At 40.1% G+C, this 22,903-nt stretch overlaps 1 protein-coding gene across 12 annotated transcripts in view; it reads right to left on the bottom strand.

The window, feature by feature from the left end:
• The window catches only part of LOC5567272, a 286,367-nt gene that overhangs the window by 4,922 nt on the left and 258,542 nt on the right, over positions 1-22,903 (bottom strand). For 5 of the 12 annotated variants that reach the window (XM_021850247.1, XM_021850251.1, XM_021850258.1 and 2 more), the window contains 3 exons: positions 19,720-20,085; positions 19,578-19,660; positions 10,637-11,001 (listed from right to left, as the gene is read on the bottom strand). In XM_021850247.1, the coding sequence (XP_021705939.1) occupies positions 10,637-11,001; positions 19,578-19,660; positions 19,720-20,085 (814 nt within the window). Of the gene's footprint in view, positions 1-10,636; positions 11,002-19,565; positions 19,661-19,719; positions 20,086-22,903 lie in introns of all 12 variants that reach the window. The other 7 variants (XM_021850248.1, XM_021850252.1, XM_021850249.1 and 4 more) reach the window with 7 other exon arrangements.

Below are 22,903 nucleotides of genomic sequence, written 5' to 3'. Positions count from 1 at the left end.
GACATCGTAGCGCTGCAGGAGGTGTGCTGGACAGGAGCATTGGTGCGAACGTTTAGAGGTAATCATACCATCTACCAGAGCTGCGGCAACACACGCGAGCTGGGAACAGCTTTCATAGTGATGGGTGATATGCAAAGGCGCGTGATCGGGTGGTGGCCGATCAATGAACGAATGTGCAAGTTAAGAATCAAAGGCCGATTCTTTAACTTCAGCATAATCAACGTGCATAGCCCACACTCCGGAAGCACTGATGATGACAAGGACGCATTTTACGCGCAGCTCGAACGCGAGTACGACCGCTGCCCAAGCCACGACGTCAAGATCATCATAGGAGATTTGAACGCTCAGGTTGGCCAGGAGGAGGAGTTCAGACCGACGATTGGAAAGTTCAGCGCCCACCGGCTGACGAACGAGAACGGCCTACGACTGATAGATTTTGCCGCCTCCAAGAACATGGCCATTCGTAGCACCTATTTCCAGCACAGCCTCCCGTATCGGTACACCTGGAGATCACCTCAGCAGACAGAATCGCAAATCGACCACGTTTTGATCGATGGACGGCATTTCTCCGACATAACCGACGTCAGAACCTATCGTGGCGCCAACATTGACTCCGACCACTACCTGGTGATGGTGAAACTGCGCCCAAAACTATCCGTCATCAACAATGTACGGTACCGACGCCCGCCCCGGTACAATCTCGAGCGGCTGAAACAACCGGATGTCGCCAATGCGTACGCGCAGCATCTTGAGGCAGCGTTGCCGGATGAGGGCGAGCTCGATAGGGCCCCTCTTGAGGACTGCTGGAGGACAGTCAAAGCAGCCATTAACGACGCTGCCGAAAGCGTTGTCGGATATGTGGAACGGAGCTCAAGAAACGATTGGTTCGACGAGGAGTGCCAGGAGGTTTTAGAGGAGAAGAATGCAGCGCGGGCTGCAATGCTGCAGCATGGTACGCGGCAAAACGTGGAACGATACAGACTGAAGCGGAAACAGCAAACCCGCCTATTCCGGGACAAAAAGCGCCGCCTGGAAGAGGTGGAATGCCAAGAGATGGAGTTGCTGTACCGTTCTCAAGAAACGCGGAAGTTCTATCAGAAGCTCAACACATCCCGCAAAGGCTTCGTGCCGCGAGCTGAGATGTGCCGGGATAAGGATGGGAGCATCTTGACGGACGGACGCGAGGTGATCGAAAGGTGGAAGCAGCACTACGATGAACACCTGAATGGCGCAGAGAACACAGGCACAGAAGGTCAGGACAGCGAAGGCGATGGCTACGTCAGCACAGCGGACAGCGGAAATCAACCAGCTCCCACGATGGGGGAAGTTAAGGATGCCATTCAACAGCTCAAGAACAACAAGGCCGCTGGCAAGGATGGTATCGGCGCCGAACTCATCAAGATGGGCCCGGACAGGTTGGCCGCTTGTCTGCATCGGCTGATAGTCAGAATCTGGGAAACGGAACAGCTACCGGAGGAGTGGAAGCAAGGCGTTATATGCCCTATCTACAAAAAGGGCGACAAACTGGAGTGTGAAAATTATCGTGCAATCACCATCCTAAACGCCGCCTATAAAGTGCTATCCCAGATTCTCTTCCGTCGTCTATCACCTATAGCAAACGAGTTCGTGGGAAGTTATCAAGCAGGTTTCATCGACGGCCGCTCGACAACGGACCAGATCTTTTCCGTGCGGCAAATCCTCCAGAAATGCCGTGAGTACCAGGTCCCTACGCACCATTTGTTCATCGATTTCAAGGCGGCATACGATAGTATCGACCGCATAGAGCTATGGAAAATCATGGACGAGAACAGCTTTCCCGGGAAGCTCACAAGATTGATCAGAGCAACGATGGACGGTGTGCAAAACTGCGTGAAGATCTCGGGCGAACACTCCAGTTCGTTCGAGTCTCGGCGGGGACTACGACAGGGCGACGGACTTTCGTGCCTGTTGTTCAATATTGCGCTTGAAGGTGTCATGCGGAGAGCCGGACTTAACAGTCGAGGCACGATTTTTACGAGATCCGGACAATTTGTTTGCTTCGCGGACGACATGGATATTATTGGGAGAAAATTTGAAACGGTGGCAGATTTGTTCACCCGCCTGAAACGCGAAGCAACAAGAGTCGGGCTAATGGTGAATGCGTCGAAAACAAAGTACATGCTGGTTGGCGGAACTGAGCGCGACAGGGCCCGCCTAGGAAGCAGTGTTACGATAGACGTGGATACCTTCGAGGTGGTGGACGAGTTCGTCTACCTTGGATCCTTGTTGACGGCTGACAACAATGTTAGTCGGGAAATACGAAGGCGCATCATCAGCGGAAGTCGTGCCTACTATGGGCTCCAGAAGAAACTGCGGTCAAGAAAGATTCACCCCCGCACCAAATGCACGATGTACAAAACGCTCATAAGACCGGTAGTCCTCTATGGGCATGAGGCGTGGACTATGCTCGAGGAGGACTTGCAAGCTCTTGGGGTTTTCGAACGCCGAGTGCTAAGGACGATCTTCGGCGGCGTGCAGGAGAACGGCGTGTGGCGGCGAAGGATGAACCACGAGCTCGCTCAACTCTACGGCGAACCCAGTATCGTGAAGGTAGCTAAAGCTGGAAGGATACGCTGGGCAGGGCATGTTGCAAGAATGCCGGACAACAACCCTGTAAAGATGGTGTTCGCCACGAATCCGGTCGGAACAAGAAGGCGTGGGGCGCAGCGAGCTAGGTGGATGGACCAGGTACACCAGGACCTGGAGAGCGTGGGTCACAGTCGAGGATGGAGAGAAGCGGCCATGAACCGAGGGAATTGGCGAAATATTGTTGGCGAGGCTTTATCAAGATAATTGATGTGAAGCCAAATAAGTAAGTAAGTAACGAGTTTCCAGTGGTCTTATGCTGGTTATGTTATGTTGTATTAACTTGAGATTTCTGTACCTGTCCATTTTGTTTTGGTTTTGAATTACTTTTCTGTGTTACCGTCACTTCCGGGTTTGAAATTGATTTCATTTCGTTCATGATTTATGTAAGTAATGTTTGTGCATCTTTTGATTTCTTACCTGATTGTTTCAATTGGTTGTTATTCGAAATGGTTTCCTGCATTGTTTTGATTTTATCCATTATTGTGTCTAGATTTAGCTGTTTAATTAATTCTGTCTTGACGCTGTTTACTATTTCTTCAATGTTTGTGTTTTGAATGCTGTTCAAATTTGTGCTTTGTTGGTATTTATTTACTGTATTATTTTGCTTTTGTTTTTCGTGATTTGGGTTCGACGGTAGGGTTGGGAATTCCTGTAGTGAGTTTATTGCTGGTTGTAGTCTGTCCTGTACTGATCTGTTTCGGGGAAATTTTATGTTTGCCTCAGTGAAAGTTAGTTTTTCTCTTGCCATAGCTTGTTGAATCATGTCTTGTCTTATTCTCTCCGGACAATTCCTATCGTTTGCTTTGCGGCTACCATTGCAATGTACACAAGTTGGAGCATCCCAGCAAATATCGCTTTCGTGATCCAACCCACATACCACGCATCTCGGCCTTGAACTCCTGCATGTCTTAATCCTGTGCCCAAACCTCCAACATCTCACACACTGTTTCACTGGGAAAATGTAGAAATCGACCTTTGCTACTATTCCATATATCGATACTTCTTCTGGAAGCTCCTGTCCTTCAACATAGAGTTTTATGGTAAATGTCGGAACTAGCACATTGTTTCCATCTATCTTCTTCATCTTATTGATTCTTTCAACTTTGAAGACCTTCTTCTTCCCTGCCTGAATGTTATTGATTATCTCCTCATCTGTGATCGTAGGTGGTACATTGCGGACAACTCCTATTGTTTGTTTTAGCATGTTCGGTATGTAAATGTTAAACTTGAAGTTAATCAATACTTCAGCATCTTTCGGTTTATGGAATGTAATCCTAAATCTGCCATAACCTGCACTTTTGAGCTCTTTGTATTGCTTAACTCCGACATTGTGAAGGATCTTGGTTAGCAACATGGGGTGGATTGATTTTTCATCTTTGTTTTGCCGTTCAATGAAAAATACTGTGTGTACATTATTTTTCTCCCATTGGTCCAGTTTCAAAACATCCTTTTCATTCTTGTTGTTGTCCCTCTGTGATCTGGTATCATGTGGATCGCAGTTATCTTGTTGTGTATGTGTCATTCTTGTTGGATGTGTCTGTGTTTGTGTGAGGTCTTTTGTCGTGTATTTGATCAACTTTTGTGTGCGTGTTTGATGAGTTGTGTTCGTAATGATTCCAGTGTCCGCCATATTGGCATCAGTCGTGTTTATTCCTGTCGCAAATCCGCCATTTTCTTTTTTTCGTCCCATTTCTGTTTGCAGTCTTTTTGGGTCAATATCGTCTTTTTCATGTAATTTTCTTTTATTTCTCTCGTCAAAAGTCTTACCTTCCGAAATCGAGCAATCCTCGATTTCTATCCCATTGTCGACGTCACCGTTCATCCACTATTTACACCACTTTTTCTCTTATAACAACTATGTACACTTTATTCTTAACTAATCTAACCAACACCACTTATGCTAATAAATTGGAGGGCCTTAAACTAACGGAATTTAAAAAAAAAACGCGAAAACTATGATATAATATTTACACTTTCACCACTAGCATCCAAGATGGAAGAAAATACAATCCAGATTTCTTTTTCACAACCAAAATCGACTTCGCGGTAGCAAACCAAGACTCAGCTCTTACTTTCCACGTGTTGCTGCAAAGCAAGTTGGTGCGAGAATTAAGTGTTCTTATGATCACTTCCACAGTTATTAACTGAGAGCTTTCTTTGCCAAAGTGACCATTTTCTTATATCGTGTGGCAGGTACGATGATACTCTATGCCCAAGGATGTCAAGAAAATTTCCATTACGAAAAGATCCTGGACTGACCGGGAATCGAACCCAGCCACCTTCAGCATGGCTTTGCTTTGTAGCCGTGGACTCTGACCACTAGGCTAAGGAAGGCCCCTTTTTTCAACGAAAACTTGAGTAATAAAACAAAAACTTGTTGAGCAGTTTTCCAAAGAATGATGATATTTCCAAAGAATAATAAATTTATTAGAGCTAAATATTACAGTCAATGTACAAAATACTACTTCTTAAAGGTTTATTTGAATAATCATCGACATCCTAGATTTTGGCATAACTAAAATTACAAATCAAAAGATGTATGAACTTTTAAAATAAGACTACATAAAATGTCCCATTTTTTATTCAACAACAGTTAATGATTCAGATTATACAAAAGAATACGTAATCTTACCAACTTTGGAAAACTTAGAAAACAATCATCAATTTTACCAAATGATATTTCAATAAACCATTTAAAAATAATAAATCGAATATCCGTTCAACTAAACGTTATTCGACCAAAATAAATGTTCCTAAGCAATTCGACCAAATTTCCTTTCGACCAAATGTCATATTGCAAGAATTTCATTTAGATTTATCACATACCTAACTTATACGTCACATGAATGTGCTAAAATCTTTAAACGCGTTTCTCTCGGTTGCATATTTTGGAACATGGGACCATATAGGCCTATTCACATGACGTTCGAAAACAGCTGATCGGGAAGCTCTTTGACATTTCTTCTATGAAAATGACAGCCTCGTGTATGCACCGGTCCTCTACCGATGTTAACAAATGCATAGACGGACCTGTCACATGAAAAGGCCTATTATTATACGTGTAACGGCAGTGCACTTCTCGAGCCATATATGTTTCACTATTATAACTAACGCTTCTTAAATGCTGATCAATTTTTGTAAACGATAGATGGAAATGGAAGTCACCAAAGTATTCGTTCGATAGCAAAGTCGACAAGAATAATTTGGTGAGTTCGTTATGATACGCTCTTGAAATGTCCGTGTTTTCCATCGAAACTTTTCATGGTTGTCTTAGATTATTGCATATTGGGAGGGTCTTCATTTCTTTCCAGAGAGCGAGGAAAGGCGCTTATACCAAGGCCTTTGAGCCAGGGCACATAGGAGAAATACCTGTGTCCTATCCCAAGAGAAGTAGGAGCAACTCATGGAGTGTGCATTGAAATTCTTAGCAACGCTGTCTGCACAGTGGGCCTGGCCATTTTAATATTTGGGTCATATTACCGATATGCTGCATATAATAATGCTGACAAGAAAATATTGGAAGAAATTCCAGTATTTCCAGGATGCTTTTTAATATTGGTTGTGCAAGCACTTAGAATAGAATAGAAAATATAAGAAAATTAAAAAGAAAATGATTCTCAGCGGGGACAGGTTATTGTAAAAAGGTGAAAAAACGTGAAATAGGGTCCTAAAGCCATGTCCCAATTTTAGTGCCAAACGCTTAAGTTTAGGCCAATAACACATGTTTACTCAATTTTCTAATGTTTTCCGTTGGTTTGAACGCAAAAAACATTTTTTTAGATTTTGTCACACCCCTTGGCTTAAACTCAAATTTTGGGTGTATTTTGTTTTCCGTGTCCCTTCCGAAATGTCAGATAGGAACAACCCCAGTGTTAAAACTAAAACCCCTGTGGTGTTTTTGTCGACTAAGCGAACGTCAAACATGATCTTAAGTGTCAAGGTTCATCTATAGACCTAATTTTTAAATTAAAGTTTAAACATGATATAGCCGTTATTTGAGCGAGAAAAATTGCTAAAGTAGTTGCGGTAAGAGGCTCTTTCGTGTTATTGAATAAAAACAAGGTTTCATTAAAAATTTTAGAACCCAATTTGGAAACTTTGGACGCTTATAGGAAGACAGATCCTTTTCTTGGCACTTTTTTTTTTATTTCGGCAGCGGGTTTTTTTTTAAAGCTACTGAGCTCATATTTGGCCACAATATGCGTCGTATTGAAGTGCTTCTTATTGAAAAGCTTCAGACAATTCGGCCGAGAAAAACCCCCCATGCCAAAGTGAAGAGTCAACTGGCACATTTTCGTGTCAAACTTCATAAATATAAAACGCTCACTCAAACATGGCCGTAGACTCGTTTCAAGGAAATTGGCTACCTTGATTAGCTTTGCATAGATTGGCTGTACATGTCAATGGTGTTATCGTAAGCATGAAACGAGCTCACCAGTTGGTATTCCATTCTGACACTTGCACAACGCGAATCACTTGCACACGATTAATCCTGGCTTCCCGAAAGCATAGCATCTTGCTTGGGCTTTCCGAAGCACTGCCCATCAAAACGCGCGAAAGCTGTTCGGCTATCGAAAACAAACCGTCTTGCTTGAGGTTTCCGAAGCACTCATTGACACCCAAATTTGACAGTATAGAGGGAAAATAAAATTGACTTATTTGGGACAGGTTCCTCGTAGCCCCAAGTGCTATAAATAAACAGTGAATTGTTCTCTGTACAAGCACACACACACATAAATTCGTGTACAGTTCATCTATCCTATACTCAAATATCACTTGCATCACATGCTAATCTTCCAATGCAGGTCAATAAATCATTGCACCATGTCCCAGTACTTTGTACTCACCAGACCCAAGTAAGCAGAGGGTTGAATAACAGACCTGCGAAAACCATACCTGTTTTTATGCAGATGTTGCATCTATCCTACAGTAAATACCACTTACATACCGATCACCGTTGATTGGTCTGATCGATGGATGTCTTCTTCTTTACTCAAAAAATTTCTATGTACAGGTCAGACTCGATTATCCGGTGACTCGATTATCCGGGATTCGATTATCCGGAATTTTAGACTCGATTATCCGGAATATGTTTTTTTTTAATTCTTGTTTTTATGCATAATTTTGAGATAATTCATTATTGCATTATACAACATGAAAAAGGGTTTTTTTGTGTACTTATGCCGGTCAAAAATTTATTTTTCTTCTCAAGACCCCTAATGTTCCTAGAAATAATTTCTGGTTACGCCACTGCATCATATAAATTAAAAAAAAAAACAACGGAAAAAGATAATATTTAAGTAGATGAAAAACCGAATTTAGTAATAGGTATTCTACTAAACAGCTCGAAGATTTATTATAATATTTAAGTTATTTTATCGCAGATTTCATTTTATTTTTATTTTAGTGATTCGTTTATCCGGAGTGAAAAAAAAATTGATACCGTAATCCGGGGTAACATTGATCATTTTTTTTAGTTTTTCTTAAAATTTACATTTCACAATACAAATGTTACAAGTTTCATATTTTTAAAACAAGTACTGGCACCCACCGCTCCTAGCTATGTACTTTATTTTGTTTTTCGAAAGATTTAAACATGTTTAAATAAATGTTTTAAGTGATTTTTTGATTCAGCTGATATGGGGTAACATTGATCACCCAAGTAAACAAAGTTCGCTTATATTGGAAATGTCGTTACTTACTAAAATCAGGGCCCCTGAAGCCGAATATGAAGACCAAACTCTTACAAGTCATTTACTTTTTGAGTTATTTCTAAATTAAAAACACCTCGAACCGCGTAGTACGCCTAAAAGTAGGCAATTTCCTCAGGAAATTCTACATTCGTAATAGTATTTAGTTAATGTTGCCTAAATGAATAAACTTATGAAAGATTTGACAACGGAATCGTTTTCGGCGATGCCATTTTTAGTAACACCCGCATTTTCCTTGATCACATCGTCTGCAGAACTCATGTGAGACATGAATTTTCGGTAGTGTCAGTGAAAATGATAGAAATCATTGTTTCAAAAAGTTGACAAATTTGCGCATGAACTAAACGCAATTTTGGCAAAAACCTTAATTATCATTAGCTTATGAATATACGAAAGAGAGGCACCATTCATGGTTCGAAAATGCTTCATCAATAAATCTATATTTGAACGTTTAACAAGATGAGTCTTCCCGATCAATGTTACCCCGCTGATCAATTTTACCCCGGATTACGGTACTCCGGATAATCGAGTCCGACCTCTCGACCGAGATACTCTTTGGAACATACAGCTAGTCTGTTAAACGATCGTTAAAAACTTGAATGAAGAACATATGCTGATTTAGGAATCTTGAAAGGGAGGTGTTTCAATGCTTATGACTGAACGCCACATGGCGACCGTGACAGGAGTTAAACCTGCAATCCTTGCCCGAACGACACAAAAGAACTGAAAAATTGCCCAAGGCCAATGCTGGTCCCTTTGCTTAATTTAGTTCTCGGATTTTCGGTAACCGAAATTATAAAGTCAGGTTTATATCAATGAGTTGGGTGCATTTTATCAAAAAAACGAAAAAAAGTTACGAGTTTCCAGTGGTCTTATGCTGGTTATGTTATGTTGTATTAACTTGAGATTTCTGTACCTGTCCATTTTGTTTTGGTTTTGAATTACTTTTCTGTGTTACCGTCACTTCCGGGTTTGAAATTGATTTCATTTCGTTCATGATTTATGTAAGTAATGTTTGTGCATCTTTTGATTTCTTACCTGATTGTTTCAATTGGTTGTTATTCGAAATGGTTTCCTGCATTGTTTTGATTTTATCCATTATTGTGTCTAGATTTAGCTGTTTAATTAATTCTGTCTTGACGCTGTTTACTATTTCTTCAATGTTTGTGTTTTGAATGCTGTTCAAATTTGTGCTTTGTTGGTATTTATTTACTGTATTATTTTGCTTTTGTTTTTCGTGATTTGGGTTCGACGGTAGGGTTGGGAATTCCTGTAGTGAGTTTATTGCTGGTTGTAGTCTGTCCTGTACTGATCTGTTTCGGGGAAATTTTATGTTTGCCTCAGTGAAAGTTAGTTTTTCTCTTGCCATAGCTTGTAGAATCATGTCTTGTCTTATTCTCTCCGGACAATTCCTATCGTTTGCTTTGCGGCTACCATTGCAATGTACACAAGTTGGAGCATCCCAGCAAATATCGCTTTCGTGATCCAACCCACATACCACGCATCTCGGCCTTGAACTCCTGCATGTCTTAATCCTGTGCCCAAACCTCCAACATCTCACACACTGTTTCACTGGGAAAATGTAGAAATCGACCTTTGCTACTATTCCATATATCGATACTTCTTCTGGAAGCTCCTGTCCTTCAACATGGAGTTTTATGGTAAATGTCGGAACTAGCACATTGTCTCCATCTATCTTCTTCATCTTATTGATTCTTTCAACTTTGAAGACCTTCGCTTAATTTAGTTCTCGGATTTTCGGTCCCTTTGCTTAATTTAGTTCTCGGATTTTCGGTAACCGAAATTATAAAGTCAGGTTTATATCAATGAGTTGGGTGCATTTTATCAAAAAAACGAAATTGTAGTAATTTTTACCCGATCTGATCCAGTGACTCACCGGAATAACTTCGGACGATTCTTTTGGACAAAAATGCAAGAAAATCCGTAAAAAGTCTTAAATAGCAGATTTTTTTCCTTTTTTTCATTTACTGGACGGATACGGGTTAACTACGTTCTATTCTTACCTTACGGCTCATTAATGGCTTTTCCAATTTTAAAAACTTTCTACTTTGAATTGAGCCTCAAGTACACCTACTTTACCTATGCATAAATTACAAGATATTCTCTTCTACTCTGGTCCGCAACTGTTACGTTTGGATTTCGAAAACTCTCTAAAGTGCACTCGTTAAAGCCAAAGTACTATTCGGTGCAACGCCAAACGCAGCTATATTTTTGAATATACAAAAAAAAATCCCAGCGGATTCCGCCAGGACGGGACACGGAAAGCAAACAATTACCCGTAGTCTAAGGATGGAGGCTGATCATGATAGCGCGGCTGGTGTGTGGTGTTGGATGAGGGGTACTTGCCACCGCCGCCATTTTGCAATGAGGGATGGAGTGATTGGATGGACGTAGCACGTGGTCTACTTCCGCCGACGCCGCGGATTCCGCCACCAGTTGCCGTTGCTGTCGCTCCTATTGAGGGTGATGATTGTTGCTGCTGGTGGTGATAGGATGAGGAAGACGGATTATAGTTATGGTGAGAGGGATACGACGACTGTTGATCGTGTAGTTGCTGCTGATGTTGATGGGATAGCATGTGGTACTTGTTGGCGACGGTTCTCGTTGTAGCGGATGCCACGACGCTACATTCCATTGTCTGCTAGGAAAGGCGGTCCATGATGAATGGGAAAGTGTTAAAGAGAGGATGTTGTTCTGGGGTTATGAATGATCTCTAAAGGGGAACGTTTGGGGACACAAACACGCAGCACATTTATGGTTGAGTGATATCAAGCTTCTGTATCTGCTGAGAGATACTGCACGTGTGCAAGGCAGGGACAGTGTAGGTTATGTAAGTCTATATCTTAGAAATTGACGGCCAATACTTATTTTGTCATAGAGGGTTCTGAAATAATTATGGATTTCCGGTGGGAACCATCAAGCATTTCTCCTCATCACTGGTGCTACCGTAGAAATCACAATGTGTACAATTTTTCTATCCTTTTCTCGGATCTTATAACGGGTGTAATTAAAGTAAAGAGCGTATTTTTTTTTCTCTCCAAGAGAATTTCTCTCTGGACTCCCTAAAAATGGGTGGCATGTTTCTCGGGTGCTGTCAGTTCAATCGAATATGGCGTCGAAACAACAAACACTTCGCGAACGTGTTGTACGGTTTTACGGTTTTCGGCACGAAAGAAAGAAATCCGACCAACTGCTCCCAGTGCCGTCCCATTGAGGTTTTTTCGGCTCACTCAGTGCCCTAGTGCACTAAAAGAATTGGTGGGCCAAGGATATAAAGCAGTTGACCACGAGTATCCCGAATTGTATCCGAAAGATGGACGTCAGTGCCGTCCAGCGCTCTTGTGAGAGCGTCGCGACTAATGCAGCCCACAGACGCTCAGACGGTTTGACCAACACTGACTCCGCCCCCAAGTTGATGCTCATATTGGTGCTATGTATGACCATGTATGATGCTGCTTGACAAACCAATTTGACAGTTTGTAAAACTGATTTGACGGTTGGCGAATTGGTCGGGCAAAATCAAACGGGTTTGATTTTGGCCGTGTGATTCGCTGGGCGGAGCCAAATGTTTGATGAACTGTTCGTACCGTCTGTAGGGATGTTGCACGAACATCGACGTCAGCATGTCAAATTGAGGCTTCGATGTCCCATAAACTGCCAATGCAGATAGGTGGCAAGTCAAAATTCAATATATTTCACTAGCGTTTCCAATAATCTTTAACCGTTTTCTTTAGCTTTAAGTGAAATACCAGGGATTCTTTAAATATTCCTCAAGCAATTTATCCAGAATTGTCTTCAGAGAAGATCAGCAGTTTTGTCATGATTCCATCAAAATTTCAACGAAAATTTTCTCCAGGGATTGTACCTCCTTCTTCAGAGATTCTACCTGGGATTTCTACAGGAAATCTATCGAGAGTTTCTCTAATGATTCCATCAGGAATTCCTCCTGGGATTACATCACAAATTCTTCCAAGGATTCCACAAGAAGTTCCTCTAGGGATTTCATCAGGAGTAATACAATAGATTTCATTGGGAGTTTCTGCAGGAATTCCATCAGAAGTTCTTTTATGGATTCCATTATAAAAAACTTCCAAGATTTCATTATAAAATTCTCCTGGGATTCCACCATGAACACCTTCTGAGATTCCATCAGAAGTTTTGTCAGGGATTATTCTAAAGGTTCTTTCAGGGATCCCTCTAGGTTTATTCTGGGTTCACACTTAAATACATTTATGGATTACGGTGAAATTTCACCGTAATCTCAACAGCTGAAGGTTCGGTGAAAATCACCGAACAATCTGTAAAGGTATTGAACAAAACCATAAAGAAAAACAAGAAAATGGTTCGACTGGGAATCGAACTCCCGACCTACCGATCAGGAAGCAGGCTTGCTACCACTAAGCCAGCTTTCACTGCTTGATAATGGTGTGCAAAACTGAATCAAAAGGAAGCTCATGTCACCCAGAGCGGCTGTCACACAATTTCACAGAATTTCGGTGAAAATAGTGCTGTTACCGAACTGTTATTTAGTATTTCACAGGGTTACAGTAAAATTGTTTGTTTCACGGATTTTTTCCAGTGAAATAGTAGATTTCACGAATTTTCTCCGGTAAAACCGTCGATTTCACGGATGTTTTCGGTAAAATAATAGATTTCACAGGAAAATCTGTATTTTTGTTGTTTACAGTTCGAATTCAGTGATATATTTCACAGGATACTGCGATTTATTTTAAGTGTGTTCCATCTGGCTATTTATTACGGATTCTTCCCAGAAATTATTGAGAGATTCTACCCGAATTTTCTTCCAGGGGTTTCTCTAGGGAATTCTTCAAGGGATTCATCCAGGAACTTTTCAAGGTAATCCTCCTGGAATTCCTTAAGGGATTTCTCCCAGAATTCCTTAATGGATTTCTCCCGGAATTGATCAAGAGATGCCACTCAAAATTCTTATAGGAATCAATCCTCAAGGACTTCCGTCCGGAATAACTCATAAGATTCCCGAGGTTTATTAGGAATTCCTCTAGGGATTTTATGAGACATTTCTTATAACGATTTCATTACCGGAAGTACTCAAGAGATTCCTTCCTTAATATTTCCAAGGATTCTTCACGGAATTCATCAAGGGATTTCTCCCGGATTTATTAAAGAAATTTCTCACGGAATAACTGCAGGCGTTCTTTGGGGGTTTTCAGGAATTCCTCCAGCGATTTCACCAAAAAATTCTTATAAGAATTTAACCTGTAATTTGAATTAGAGAATTCCACCAGATAAAAATCTACCAGAGTTTTGCCAGAGATTCTATCATAAAATACTTCAAAGGTTTTACTAGGATTCTGCTTCAGGGTTATAAGAAAGTCATCCAGGGAATTAACTGATATTTATTCACAGGTTCTAACAAAACATTTCTCTGAACGACATCACGACGAATCCTTGAAGTGGACCTGAAAGAATTTCAAAAATCAATGGAGCAATTTCTTGAAAAATTCTTGGAGGATCCTTGAATCATGGAGAAATCACCGGAAAAATTCGCAAATAGTTCATTGGAGAAATTCTTTAATATAATTCTGGAATGACTTTTAAAACCATTCCTGAAGAAGTTCTTAATGGTGGATTCCTTGGAAAACAGTCCAGAAATACTGGAAGGAACTACATATACTCCTTTAGGAATCTTCGGAGAAATTTATGGTAGAATATTGAAGTAATTCCTTTTGAAATCTCGAGACGAGTGCCTCGCAGGGTCCCTTCAGAGATAAAAGAATTAATCTTTGAAGGAAACACTGGTGGAATTTATTAAAAAATTTATTGAAGATTTCCTTGAAAAATACCGAAAGATAGCCTGGGGGAACCTCTCAAAAAATTGCAAGCAGAAAATCTAATGGAATTCCTGCATGTTTTTCCGCTTGTAAAGTTTTGCAATTTCTCGTGGCTTCCCGATGTGATCCTTGAAGGAATTCTTGGTGGAATCCCTGGAGGAACTCTTTGGTGAATCATTGTATAAATTCTGGGTAAAATCATTGTAACAGCTCGTCGAGTAAATATCTTCATGTATTTCTGTAGGAATTTTTGAAGGAATATCTAGAAGAAATCGGTGAAGGATTTTCTGCAGGAATCTGTGGAGGAATTGCTAGGAAAGCTAAAAGAATTACTGGAAGATTTTGATAGGAGCAATTCCTGGTGGAAATTTTGGGTGGAATTCTAGAAGGAATTCCTGCATTAATTTATTGGAAGGGATTTCTTGAGCTATCTCTTTAGGGAATTCTAGAGGAATTCCTGGTGGAATCACAGGGAAAAATCCTGATAGAATCTGTTCAGATTCCTGGAGTTTCGATGGAGGATTTTTTTTAAATAAATCTTTGAAGGATTTTTTGGTGGAATTCTGGAAGAAAGCATAGAAGCAATCCCTCGGGAAGTTTTTGTATAAATCCCTGGAAGAATCTGTAGAAAAAAATCTAGAAAGAATCGCTGAAGAAATTCCTGGTGGAATTGCTGAAACATCTCCTTGTGGAATTTAAGAAGGAATCAAAAGCCCTCAAAAAAGTCCTCGTGAAATCCTTGGTGGAATTTATGGTGATGAATTTCTTGAGGAATTTCTTGAGAAAGATCTGAAAAAATTGTGATGTGATTCGATGGTAACTAATTTCTAGAGAAATTCCTTAAGAAATCTTTGAAGAAAATCTCTGGATGAATTCATGGAGGCAACCTTGGAGTAAGCCCTGAATAATAACTGAAGAAATAACTTGAGGAATTTTTGGATTGGTTTTTGAAGGAATCAGTGGTGGAAATCCCCAATAATTTGTAGAGGAACCTTCGAATCTCTAGAAGAATGCCTGAACGTTTTTCCTCGTAGAATTTTCTGGTTGAATCTGTGATTAAATTTCTAGAGAAATTATTTAGAAAAAATGGTAGAATCCCAGGAAGAAATTTTGGTCGAATCCTATGGTTTCCTGGAGAAACTTCATCGGTTCTCCGACAGACACCCCTCATAATTTCAGAGTTTTGCCGGAATATTTCTTACGAATTATAACTGAAATTTCTCATCAATATCCATTTCTTACGGTACTCAAATGTTGACAGTTATGTTCTTCCTCATTACGATTATTGCCAAAAACTCGTAGAAATATTCTCTCCCACAGTCACAGATTTCGAAAAAATAACAATCACATATTTACTAGACTTGCCGAAATCATTCAAAACATGCGAAGAAATATCGTGTTGCTGCAACGAACTTTGACAGTCGGTCAAACGGTTGCATCAACATAAATCGGTTTGACTAGGTTGGGGGTGGAATCAATGTTTGTCAAACCATCTGAGAGCGTCTGTGGGCTGCATAAGTTGCGTCGTAGGCTGATCAGGGCCTTCTTTATTGTTTTATGAAGAAAAAACGAATTCGTTGAAAAATTGACTGTATGAGACTGAAACACGCTCCATCAACATTTTCTCCAGGAATACCATCAGGGGTACTTCTAACCTGAGACGAGACTCGCGAAGACGGTCTTCTTTTTCTGTGATTGCTGAGATTTTTTCTTATTCCACTTTGTGTTTATACCAATTATGCGCAAGCCGTTCAAATCCTCACCTGAACCTCTCAGCAAAAAATGATTGAGTTTGCATCACATCGAATCATAAATAGCCGTTTGAGTGAAATTTCATGCCAGCAAACGTAGCAGACATTAGAAATAATTAATCTTCTGCTTAGATTTATCAGCAACTTTGGAAAAAAACTGCTCTGCTGACTGAGGTTTTCAACAACAATTTACTTTGAACACAATACTTTTCACTTTTTCAGCCATAAAAACGGTGGGCTGCATTTGACGTTTCGTGAGAGGGGAATCTGGGCTGCATATGACGTTGATATTTTTCCTCTTCGCGAGTCTCTCTCAGCTTCTAACGATTCAATCATGAGTTCCACACAGGATCACATCAGGGTTTCCATTAGGAATTTCTCTAGAGATTCCATCTGAAGTTCCTCTAGGGATTCCATTGTTTCATCAAGAGTTCCTTCAGGGATTCCACCTAGAACTCCTCTAGCAATTATATGAGAAGTTTATCCAGGGATTCTCTTAAGGAACTGAGTTTCACCTGGGATTCACCAGGGATTCCATCAAAAGTTCCTTCAGAGATTCCTCCTGGACTTCCTCCAGAGATTCCAACATGAGTTCCTCTAGACCTAGAGATTATGTCAGGAATCCCTCGAGGAGTTCTATCAGGATTTCTTCAAGACATATCATAAGGAATTTCTCTATGGGTTTTATCAGTAGTTGCATCAAGAATATTATCAGGAATCTCTCCAAAGATTTCATCAGGAGTTTCCGTGGGGATTCCATCTGGTGATCTTCAAGGGATTTCATCAGGAGCTCCTCCAGTGATTTCATCTGGAGTTCCTTCAATAATATCTCTAGGAATTCCTTCTAGGATTCCATCAGGAGTTTTTATAGGGTTTATATAAGGAGAACCTTTAGGGTTTCCATCAGAGTTCTTCTGAGGATTTCAGGAGTTCCTCCAGGGATTTCATAAATAGCTCCTTCTGAGATTCCACCTGAAATTCTTACAGAAATTCTATCAGGAGTTCCTCGAGAAATTTCATCAGGATTTCTTCTAGGGATATCATAAAAAGTTCCTCTAGGGATTCAATCAGGAGATCCATCAGGAAGCTTATGAGGAATTCCTCCAGGGATTCCTTCAGGAGCTCCTCTAGAGATTGCATTAGAAGTTTCATCAGAGATTCTACCTGGAACCTCTCCAGGAATAACATCGTAAGTTCTTCTAGGGATTACATTATGAGTTTTTTTTTTCTGGAGAATACATCAGGCGTTCTTTAACGGATTTCATCAGGAGTTGCTTCAAGGATTTCATAAGAAGTTCCTTTAGATATTCCACCTAGAATTCCTTCAGGGATTCTATCAAAAGTTTCTGTAGGAATTCCATCAGAGATTCCACCTGGAATTCCTGCAGGGGTTCTTTCAGAAGTTTCCCTAGGCATTGCGTCAGGAGTTCCTCCGGAGTTTGGAATTTCTTTAAAGATCATATCAGGGAGGAAGGAATTCCATCAGGATTTCTTCTTGGGATTTTATAAGAAGTTCCGCCAGTCATATTATCAGAAATCCTTCCAGGGATTTCATCAGGATTCCAATGAGGATCCCGTCCGGAGTTCCATCGGAGATTCTTTCGAGAGTTCCTCCAGGGAGTACATCAGAAGTTCATCTTGAATTGTTGTTGGAAATTTTTTGCATAAATCACTGTAGAAAAAATAAAGAATCGATGAAGAAATTCTTTTTGGAACTTTGGTGAAATTAAAGGATGAGTCCTAGGAGAAGCCCTGAAAAAAGTTCTGGTAAAATCCTTGTGGGAGTTTTTGGTGATATATTTATTGAGAAGTATTTGAAAGAATTCGTTATGAGATTCCCAAAAAATGATGGAATCCTTGGATATAACTTTTAGAAGAATTCCTTAAAGAATCTTTGAAGAATTGTTATATCAAACTCTGGAAGAATTCTTAGAGCCAGCCTAGGGGTAAACTCTAAAAAACTACTGAAGAAATCACTTGAGGATTTTTTTGATCTATGAAGGAATCAGTGGAGGAAATCCTGAATAATTAGTAGAGGATCCTTTGAAGGGATCTCTGGAGAAAGCCACCTGAAGGTATGCCTGAAGAATTTTCTCGGAGGAATTTCTGGGTAAATCTGTGGATAAATTTCTAGACGAATTGTTGATAAAATTCCTGGTAGAATCCCAGGAAGAATTTCTGATGGAATCCCTAGTACATTCAATAGTTTTCTGGAAAGACTGCAAAGCAGAATAATTAGAGGAAACCACTAAAGACTCTGGATAGAATCTTTGAAGAAATTACCATAGCCATTATATCGATATTATAGCCATATCGATGACTGTTCAGAATAATCCCCGACAGAGATTCCTCATAATTTTTGAGTTTTGCCGGAATAATTCGTGCAAATTGTAATTGGAATTCGTCATCAATATCCATTTCTTCTGGTACTGAAAGTTCTGCTTTTCCTCACTACGATTATTGCGGTAGAAATATTCATCCCAACAGCCACAAAAATCGAAAATAATAACAATTGGCTTGTTTAGGGGTATCCTGGTTTTTACATATTCTGATTCAACGTTAAACACTGAGCCAAAATCCAAAGTTTCGTAATTTTCTGTGCGCTGGAACTATTTTTAAAACACGTTTGAATTGAGTATGGAAATCACGTTTGAATCACCCCTCGGCAAATCTAACTTCGGGACGAGCTGTCATTATGTAAATTGAAATGTCATTGAGTCGATAGATTGAATTCTTTTTTAATCATTTACTATATCAAAATTGATATATTAAAGTGTAATACAATCTTGTTACACTGAAAAAAATGTGCTCTTTCGATCAAACTACAAAAAACCGAGAATTTTTAATCACTAAACAACCCAATTACATATTCACTTGCCGAGAGCATTCAAAACATGCGAAGAAATATGGTGTTGACTTTGACAGTCGGTCAAACGGTTGCAGCAACATAAATCGGTTTGACTAACTTTGGGGCGGAGTCAATGTTGGTCAAACCGTCTGAGCGTCTGCGGGCTGCATTAGAGAATAAAAGGGTGCACTGATTGTACACTACGCCGAACGAAGTAAGTGCTGACAAAGATAGGACAGAATGTCCTCTGGTAGTGAAGCTCTACGAGACACCTGAAGCTCTACGAGCACACTGCAGTCATCTTGGTATCCAGGTTATTTTCTATAAAGTAGTGTCCTATTTTGAAGGTGAGAATAAGGGCGACAGCATCAATGACGCGTTCATATATTGAAGCAGGGGTCTTTAAGCGTTATGGTAACATTCATACATGCTAAATAGGTTGCCTACAAGCAAACGATCCCAGCAGAGGATCCGATTACTCATATCGATTTTCCACATAGGCGTTAGCGCAATCTACATCACAGTCCACGACAGGTGTACACATACAAGCGTTAATTTTTCTCATTAGTCAATTTACCTATAGACCACTCGTTTTTGGCGTGCTGAAATTTGGACGTACAATTTTGTTGCACTCTCGTAGAACGGATATAGATTGCTTGAAAGAAGATTCTAAGATACCAATTAGCTTGAAAAGGCTTTCTACTCATAATTTTGGAACAGTTTCGTTGATCAGATGATTATCACTATCACTGTTGCTGGAAGCTTATTTTGAGCTGCGTGTTCGGATATTAACCTTATCTAATACCTTAATAGCTTTCTTTGCGTTCTGTCTTCCCGTAACGTTGTTCGCGGTGCCAACGTTTGGAAGACGATAGTCTTTGCCGCCTGCTGAAAAGGATGAGCTGCTTAGAACGTCAAATCAAACACAAGCAACCCAATCATATTACCGGTTCCATCCGATCGAGACAGCGTTCGCTTGGGGTTCAAACCTGTTGAAGGCGGTAAGGCCGCTCGTGCCGTACCCCGGCTAACTCCGCCGTAGCTGTCATCATCCTGCACCCCAGCATAGCCTCGACCCGGAATGTGATGGGCTTCCTCGATGTATTGCTTTCGATTGCCGGCGATGGCACTGGACTGATGACTAGTTTCGGGACCGCTGGGGTTGCCGACGGGATGGCTGGTACGCCTGTTGCTTGCGCTGGCCAGGGCTTGGCTACCGGTCGATGCATTGCCTTGCTTGGGAAAGCTTAGCTTCATCTCGACATCTGGCGCCATTTCCGGGTTGTAGTTTCCGGCCACCGTAACCGTCCAGCCTGCAAAAAAACGATGATGGAGGGAGATATTAATGATTTTATTCAAACTCAATTATTCAATGGAGAAACTGAGTTTAGTTCTCATGTGCAACCGACTGGCATATGTTTAATTCATATATTATTTATTAGCTGAAAGTTCTTCAATTTTCTATTTTTAAGAAATCCAAAAGCTGGTTCCGTAGCTTCTCCTACGTTCTTCAGTTATCGCTCAGTTTCTGAGACCCACAGACATGATTACGAGAATGCCCCTCATTAGACAGGAATTTAATCGGATCGATTATTCGAACTTTTCTTCATGACTTTTACCGAATAATTCTCGACCAGAAGTAAGAAGATATGCGAAGGCTACAGTACTGCAGTAAATCAAACAAGTAGAAGAATACGATAGACATCAAAAAGTGGAGCTGGAAGGATAAGCCTCGAGTAACAAACGAGAATAATTGGTAAATTCTTGACATGACCCCATCTCTACTCCTTTCCGGCTCTGATGGAAATTCATGAGTGAAAATTAATGCAAAATATACTTGACAAACTCGTGAACAGGCTTGCTGTGAGTAAGTTCACACCCGCCTGCTCGGGAGAACATACAAAAAAAAATAGTAAAAAGCTCGCGAGCATTTATTCGCGAGTAACCGAAAAAGGGGTAATTTATTGTGGTTTTGAAAGACAACCCAATTGTATATCCATCAAATCAACAGTAAACTACCCAAAAGCGCTATTGACTCTGAACAGCTCCGAACATCCCAGGTAACATTGAAAACTGAATAACAGTTTATTCAGCTGAAAATAAGCAGTATAAACAGTGTTTCAGCTGAATAAGCTGTTATTCAGCTACCTCCTACCTACCTTCTATTCAGCTACCGATTGTACTTTGGTTGTTCACTAATCACTTCAGCTCTATTTACTCGCGAGCATGCCACATGCGATTAAATCAGCACTCTGATGCTCGCGAGCATTTTATTTTGTTATTTTTCAAGTTCAGCAGACACGTTCGTTACTTTCTATCACTGCGATTTGCTGTTCGTAACCCTTAAAAGGCGTGGACGACTTTTTTGCACTCTTTTGCTCATAGCTCTTGACTCCATTGATCAATTCTCAATATTTCATCAGTATTATGTATGGGGATTAGTTGCACCTCCAAATGCACCCACAATGATTTTGATACCAGTGGCCACTAGTGTTTCTTGATAAAATTTCAATATATTTCGAATGTATTTATGTGAAAGTATATGCAAATAGTATGTATTAAGGCTTGCAAACTCATGTAGAACATTTTTAAATCACAATGCTCACTTGGCCACTTGACATGCTCAGATATAGGAGACCGGAAGTCTTAGTATGCGATCCCGTAGAATCAACTCGGACCAAATGTTGATTTCCATATTGTGCCAAATAAAATCATATTTATTCGACAAAAGGTCATTGGAATCCTTTCCTGTCATTTTAAACATAGGTGATGTTTATTATTAAAAATCGGCCATTATGCGTGTTTGCGCACATAAGAGCGTATGTGTGGTGGTCGGAATCTTGTCGGACACTTTTCATTCATGGTCGCGGTGATAATGGGAACTGTGGCAATATTGACTACACGAAATTACTGAACTACAAAATAACGTTTATTTGACGGAGAACTGGCACACAATGTCTTCTGTATTAATACGGCTATTTATTGAAAACTTAGCTTCAACTAGTATTCTGACTGTATTTCGATTGACTGTTCTGTACTGTAAACTGTTCACTTGACTTTGAACGATCACTGTATATCTGGACGATTACAAACTGGACGCGTACGGACTAACTACATAAACTGTTGATCGGTTATTAACTGTAATGTGCTCAACTTTGGTCTTTTATATGATCTTGCTGTATAGACTAATTTTTCTGAACTATTTCTAAAAGCAATTATAGAGCGGTCAATCACCTTTTACTGGAAGTGTGTTGCACATAATACTAAGTTTTGGCGGTAACAGTACTGAGTGACTGAGTGCATAACAATTCCATGAGATTTAGTTACGGTTACACTACAGTCTGACTATTCTAATCTGAATTCATTGATTCCATCTGAACTTGCGTAAACAATGCGAATCATCAAACAACACTTTTTCACCAAATTGGAGCTTATAAAGTTAGAACATTCTAAACGTATAAGAGATATTTTGAGTTTTGTTAAGTAACTCCGGTACCGGAATAAAAATATTTTTAGAAAAGAATTATCTTGTGGCACAAAAACGCAAGATTGAAGGATACTTTCATCATGAGAAATATAAAATACAACTGTTACGTGAAGGTAAATCTATCGGAAGGTAAATAAGAGTATTTGGGATACTATCAAACATTATGCCGGAACTCAGGTTTAGTAACAAAGTTTCACTCTATGGTTTCGAAAGATCATAGCTTTATTTTTGAAATTTCTATTACACTGGGAGGGTCCTAGTGTGAATGCTTAAAGGATTCCAACAAGAATACTGAAAGGATTCTAATAAGCATCCTAAAGAAAACTGGTTTCTGATAAAAACCCTAGAAGGTTGCTGATAAAAATCCTGGACAGTTCCTGATCACATTACTGCAGAAACCTTCCAGTATGAACATTTTGGTAGGATTTTAATCCTAGATCCTGGAAATATTATAATGAGCATTCTGGAATAATCTCTTTGAGAATCCCGGTATTCCAGATGAGATTTCTGCAATATTTCTGACGAGAATCCTAGAAAGTTTGAAAAGGATTGTGGAAAGATTTACTGGAAAAAAATTTAATAAGAATCTAGATACAAATCTTGGAAGGATTCTGATGCAAATATTTATCCTGGAACGATTCTGA

The sequence above is a fragment of the Aedes aegypti genome, chromosome 3 (assembly GCF_002204515.2).
Source record: "Aedes aegypti strain LVP_AGWG chromosome 3, AaegL5.0 Primary Assembly, whole genome shotgun sequence".
In the NCBI taxonomy this organism is placed as follows: Eukaryota; Metazoa; Arthropoda; class Insecta; order Diptera; family Culicidae; genus Aedes; species Aedes aegypti.
This window is presented reverse-complemented; position numbering and strand designations above follow the sequence as displayed.